Source organism: Poecilia formosa, unplaced genomic scaffold (genome assembly GCF_000485575.1).
Source record: "Poecilia formosa unplaced genomic scaffold, Poecilia_formosa-5.1.2 Scaffold974, whole genome shotgun sequence".
In the NCBI taxonomy this organism is placed as follows: domain Eukaryota; kingdom Metazoa; phylum Chordata; class Actinopteri; order Cyprinodontiformes; family Poeciliidae; genus Poecilia; species Poecilia formosa.
In genome coordinates this window covers 19,530-25,693 of record NW_006800913.1, presented here as the reverse complement: position 1 = coordinate 25,693, position 6,164 = coordinate 19,530, and the positions used below count along the sequence as shown (strand labels likewise).

General features: G+C 37.7%; 2 protein-coding genes across 3 annotated transcripts in view; both read right to left on the bottom strand.

Moving 5' to 3' along the window:
• Positions 1-44: 44 nt before the first annotated feature.
• calhm5.1 (calcium homeostasis modulator family member 5, tandem duplicate 1) lies at positions 45-2,184 on the bottom strand. 2 transcript variants are annotated; one of them, XM_016667248.1, is made up of 3 exons: positions 1,730-1,815; positions 1,272-1,376; positions 45-615 (listed from the first exon to the last, which is right to left on the bottom strand). In XM_016667248.1, exons 2-3 carry the CDS (start codon positions 1,305-1,307, stop codon positions 226-228), a joined length of 426 nt encoding a protein of 141 aa, XP_016522734.1. In that variant the 5' UTR covers positions 1,308-1,376; positions 1,730-1,815; the 3' UTR covers positions 45-225. The 2 variants fall into 2 exon arrangements, with proteins under 2 accessions (XP_016522734.1, XP_007544090.1); XM_007544028.2 differs by having other exon boundaries at positions 1,272-2,184.
• Positions 2,185-4,421: 2,237 nt separating this feature from the next.
• The window catches only part of calhm6 (calcium homeostasis modulator family member 6), a 6,092-nt gene continuing 4,349 nt past the window's right edge, over positions 4,422-6,164 (bottom strand). Inside the window, exon 2 of the mRNA XM_007544027.2 lies at positions 4,422-5,365. Coding sequence (XP_007544089.1) covers positions 4,940-5,365 — 426 coding nt within the window. The 3' untranslated portion in view covers positions 4,422-4,939. The remainder of the gene's footprint in view (positions 5,366-6,164) is intronic.

The following is a 6,164-nucleotide window of genomic DNA, read 5'->3' as shown; positions in this document are numbered from 1 at the left end:
TCAAAGTTAACATTCAAATTCAATTTAAATTTCACACATTTTGTACTTTACCATCCAAAAAGCTATATAGTTATGTTTACTGTTTATTTGTTGTTGACTGTAGCTGGTTGTGGGAAATGATCAAGTATAATTAGCAAATGTTAAATACCGTCAGTAAATTGTATGAGTGTCTTTAATATCCATTTTGTTAGCAGACCTTAGTTTTTCTCTTGAGTGGGTTGTTGTTCAGGTCATCTCTATCCCATGCTCCATGTCCAAAACGGGTCGATTTTCTGGTGCAAAATCCCTGTCTGTCCGCTCTATGTAGCGCTGCAGAGTACTGTAATACTGTTCACTCCTGGAGAAAGTGTAGTATGCAGAGATCTCCTCCCATGCCTTGTGGTTTGGAAATGGCATGGGATCAGGTTCTTTGTTCTCAAAAAAGCTCTGCAAATTTCTCTCAGCCAGCTTTGTTGCATAGTCCACAGTGAAGGCATCAAAGCGCTCCTTCTCTTTCTCAATATAACGCTTCCAGAACGTAAGCTGCAGGTAGCTGACCTGGGAGCGGCAGTTTTTGCAGCAAGTGCCCAAAAGACCTACAATGGCAGCAACCATTATGACACTCCAGCCCAAAATCTGCAGATGTAATGAAAACAAAACATTCTGTCAATTAGTGACATGCATATTTTCCAATAATTATCAGCTGATGAATGCTATGGTAGCAAAACTTTAGGACTATCTGCCAATATTCTATGTAACATTATTAACTCACTTTATTCTTTATTACTGCCTGGAAAAAAACAGACATCATCAAATTCCATCATGTACATCCATAAATCTCATGGGTTTGTGATAAATAAATATTGTAATATATGTTTCTCTGTTTTCAGTTAACAGCTCATCTGACAGACTCGATGGCTTATTTGGAGTTAAATTATAAGTAATTTGTATTTATATTTATTTATTTATTGTTATCTGTCACTTTTCTGAACACTATCTCCATGAACTCACAGGCTTTTGGAGTCACTTTGCAGTTGTTTTACTGGATCTTACACTTCCCACAATAAAAGCAGATTTTACATTTAAAATAACTTCCCTGTCTAGAAAACACTCCTGCCCTTAAAAGCTATTGTGTTGTTTAGACTGCTGCACAACATTTGTTTTACAAATTTTCAAAGCCACGATAGAATTTGGGTAATAAGTTTCAGACTTCACAAAGCTCTTTCAGATGCACAGGAGGTTAGGGATAATCAAGTGAAATTCTCTAGATGTGTGGAATTGGTGTGTCTTACTTGTGACTGAGCCCTGAACATCATCAGCAGCTTCATCTGTTCATCACTGGAGAGTTTAGAGTTACCACAGGGAACCAGGGCCAGCTGGTCCCGACACTGCAACGTCTTGTTTTTACAAAACAGATTCACAACCAGGTTATCATCCAGACCGCTGATGGCACATTCATAAAAGGTCCCATTGAGCAAGGCCACGCACAGCCACATAACAGGGGCCACACAAGCACCAGTAATAATGCTCAATAACACCCTAAAACAGCCAAGGCAGTTCCCGCGAGGGCAAAGCTTCATGGGGTTAAGACAGCAGCCAGTGTAGAGCCTCCACAGCCTGCTGCTGAAGAACAGACCAAAAACAAAAAGCACTGCAGCTGGACCAAGCAGAAACGTCATCCCATACGTGAAATTCTGCTCATGGTTACATGGGCACTGAAATGAAACCATGGAAAAAATTCGTTCCCCACCTATAGTTAGGAGTGCCATAAAACTGTAACCAATGGTGGCTTTTTGGTTCATGAAGAAACGCAGTACTGTCTGGAAGTTATCCATGGTGTTGTATCCAGGAGCTATCCAAAACTATCCCAGAGAAAAGTCTAACCAAACCTCTATCAGCTACTTCCTGCTCTGATGTTTGTCAGAGATTCATCTGCCAAACCAGTTTGTGCCCCTCCCTTTGGTGGTCCGTTGTCAAGCTCCTCCTTTGTTCATTTCAACACTGAATTCTTCTGCCCTGAGAAGAAGTATCTGCTGTGCTCGAACTAATAGAAATAACAATCGTTGGGGTTAGTTATTCTTTATAGGTTTTCCTTTCCAGCTGTGATACTGGGATAAGTGTTAGTGTGTGATGTCTTACATTTACTTCTGACAGAAGAACCAACATCAAGCACAAAGAAATGAAAATGAAAATACAAGGTTATTCAAGGTTCTTGAATAACCTTAGTTATTTCTTGATACAAATTCCCTCAATGTACATTTAATATGATATTCAGTCTGTTGCAAAGACAAGACTAAACACGTAGAACATGCCATTGCAGCAGGAGCACATTCAGAGAACAAGAGCCACTGGGGGAAGTGCTCACATCCTCCTTGTGGTTTACTCTTCCCGTCCCACAGGACTGGCCATTTAGACTGCAGTCCATCACACAGATGCATCCTTTTTTCAAACCAAGTCATCCTCTGCAGCAACAAACTCTGAGCACTGAGCACCACAGGCAAACTGGGTCTAATCTAAATATCTAAATACAATGAATGTCTAAATATTTTGTCTGTGATGAAAAGCAACCTAAAATAATTGAGAATGTCCTGGCTGAGGACAATCATGGGTGGGATTAAAGAAAGGCAGTTTAAAATGTTTTAGATGTTACTTTGGGAACGGCAAACATTACATTTAGTCAATTTTAGACTGTTTTTTAAAACAAAACAGTGAGGTGAATCTGGATCACTTCCCGCATGAAAAAAAAAACCCTAAGAGAGCTCAAAACAACTTCTGGAGCATCTATTTGAGTATTTCTCGCCAGAAGACTTTGAGTCATTTGTGCGACCAAAACTGAAGAAGGCTCTAGCAGGTGATCGTTAACTTAACAAACTAAAAACAAATGCTGTGCCGACAGTTTTTATCCACAAAACACTTAAACCTTGCCACCACCACTATTTGCTTTGTACAGAAGTCCTGGGTTCTCCATTGAGAAACAAATAAATTTGATCTAGTTGAGTAAAATTGTTTGTCCGTGATGTATGCAATGTCCCAGTTCCACGCTATGAAGCTTACCATAAATTACCTGCACTGTAAGCAACCATCCCACACTGCAGAAAGAAAAGTGCCAATACAAACCAGATGGCTGCAAACTTTAATTCAATATTTAGAAGCACAGCTTCTAAATATTGTTTATTATATTACCCTAACATAACAAACACAGACTGAACGGCTTCGTTCAACTCCTCTGCTGCCATTCATAAAACTACAGGCAGAGGAAAAATTCTAAAACATCACAGAAAATCAGCATCATCATTTACAACTTCTCCTTCTGTTCTGTTATCTACCAGGGATAATCCAAGAAAAGGGAAGAATGTGAAACTTCTTTGGAGTAGTTGCACAGAAAGGCAGTGGCCAGGCTAAGCTTTTGTGGACAGTGGAGGCCTCCTGCATTAGTCGCAGCTCACTGCTTTTCACCACCTGATGAAACCTCCTCTGTAAGTCTGACCGTGCCGTACTGTGAAACAAAGAGTTTCTTTAAATATGACGTAGTGTTTTTGAAACTAGAAAAGCCTTTGCCATCAGCACAGAGCATACAGCTTAATATTGACATCTTTACCTGATGGCTTTTTCAACTAGAAAACATGCATTTCTCTCCTCACTCTATTGTTTACATTTGTGTTGCTGGCTGTGTGAATTACAAGTGAGTTGTTCTCATGCTGAGAACATGACTTGTTGTGACTCACCATGATGCAAGAAAATAGCAAATATTTCTTTTTACAAAGAAAAATGACATAAACAGCAACACCGTAATTTGGATAAGCAATTTAATCTGATTACTGGTTTATTAATAGGAAGGGACTAGATTAGTCCTTATTTAAAAAAGGTCATATTAGAGTAACCTGTCCCTAAGGAATGAATTACTGGCATCATCGATCATGGTCTCTGTAAACTCATTCTAAAACAGACAGTAAGATTACTGAAAGAACTAGCTAGTAATGCCATTTCACCACCTATTTATTTACTTCTAAATTCCCTGTTTGATCTGCAATGCAATTCAAAATCCTCACATATAAAGCTTGTAATAACCAAGGACTGAATAATGATGGTATCTTTAGCATTTCTGTCTTAACGTAGATGCTTGGATGTTTAGTTTTTATTTCTCAGGCTCCCCTCCTGGAAAACCAGTTTTGTGTACTTGTTTACAGAACACATTTAGGCTCTTAATCTATATTGTAAGATTTATAATTTTCTTTTGATAAAAACCACTGTCAGTATCAAACAATTTTTTGATATATTGCTATTGGTCAGGACTGTTGGATGAACTCAGATTAAACAGAATCTAGTTTCTAATTACTGTCAAGCAACATTCATAAATATAATAATCCAATTTAAACATCGGCACTGTTACTTTGCCAGATCACTCAAAGCATACAACAAACCCAGGCAAACAGGCAAGCAAACAGAGTGGAAATAAATGAGTCTTTAATGATGAAGAAAACCTCCAAAATTACAGAGAATAATTAACACATGCATTGTAATCCAAAGACACAAGGGCGTAAGAAACATTTACAGGACCAAACAAAAAGATCTGGCAATAAGGGGGAGAAACAGGGAGGATATATACAGGGACAGTGATTACTGGATGGGAGACAGAGGAATGATTTCTGGTGTTCAGCAGTGGTGAGAGAGATGGAGGTGCCTAACAGAATTACCAGAAAAACATGAAGATATGTGAAACAATAGCAAAAATATGGTCAAATTCAAAAGTAAGTAGAAATTCTGAACATAAGTCCACAACAATACAAAATTGAGACAAAATATAACAAAACTGAAAAACAAACCAAAATCCTTCAAATCATGACTCCTTACAACTGCCATGAGCATACATATACTTTTAAAGCTAAGAAAATTCACTTATATCATGTTTAGAAATATATCCTAAGCTTTATTATTCTTCCTCTATCAATTTAAATTATTTTCATATTGAAACCATTCCACCATCCACAAAATGGAGAACAGCAGGGTTGTCAGTTGACTCATTTGATCTTACTGAAACCATCCTAATCCCATCACCCTCCTGGTTTGTCTCCACATATCGATGCAAAGTGCTGTAGAAGTGATCTTTGGTGCTAAACTTATATAATAAGGAAATTTTCTCCCAGTCCTTGTTGGAGGGAGTGGTGATGTTTGCAGGTTCCATCTGGTTGAAAAAGCTCTTTAGGTTTCTCTCAGCAAGATCTTTAGCGTGTTTATTGGTGTATAAATCCATGAGCTCACTTTCCTCCTGAGCATATGCCCTCCAGAACTTTAGTTGCTGATAGCTGATGGGCGAGTTGCAGCGAGCCAGGCAGATGATCAGTAAACTGGACAACATGATGGAGGTGATGACAAGCCAACCTAGAATCTGTTGTAACCATCAAAATAAAAAGATTATTTATCACTATGGCCATTTACCATTAGTATTTAAGACTACAACCTACTGCAAAAAAGCACCAAATTACACAAAAAAGAAGGAATGGTCTAATCTGAACATAATCTCTGGAACACATACAGGTGACAATGTAAATTATTTAAGAGCTGGTACATTATCAATCAATCAGCCAAGTTTATTTGTGTAGCACATTTCAGAAACAAAGCAATTTAAAGTGATAGACAAAATTTCATTAAGCTTTGTGAAAATTCAGGTATTTTTAATAATAAGTCAATGAGTAAAAATCAGTAACATCATTGCAAACTTTTTTATAACATAAACCACCTACTGAAACCAATACTTAATGTATTTATGTCAGAACACTGCAAAGTACTACTGACAATATCAGCTGTTTGCTGTCAAACAGCACAGCAGGGTACGCAGATGTAAACTATCTTCAAAATAATAAAGCTTGGATCAAAACAAAAAGCTCCTCTTTTAATGTAAATGTAATTTTATTTATATTGCACATTTTCAGCAACAAGGCAATACAAACTGCTTTACAGGAATTAAAAGGAAACACAAACAAAATAACAAACCAAAGGAAAGAGCAAAAAAAGAGAAAAAGAATCTCATGTTGATCTAAAGTATGTAAACTAGGTGCTCTTGTTCAGGGTTGCTAAGTATCCTCTGGTCTAATGGACTCTTTGCACCTACGGCGTTGATGTCACATCTTCATGAGCTAATGTGGCTCATTTGTTTCCGCTTTGAGTTACCATGACAGCTAGAAAAG

What these genes read in the sequence shown, in the direction of transcription:
- calhm5.1 (XM_007544028.2), bottom strand. Translation starts at nt 1,814, where the DNA reads ATGGATAACTTCCAGACAGTACTGCGTTTCTTCATGAACCAAAAAGCC. An exon ending in TGTTCAGGGCTCAGTCACAA is followed by an intron (nt 616 to 1,271) that starts GTAAGACACACC and finishes TTACATCTGCAG; the next exon opens with ATTTTGGGCTGGAGTGTCAT.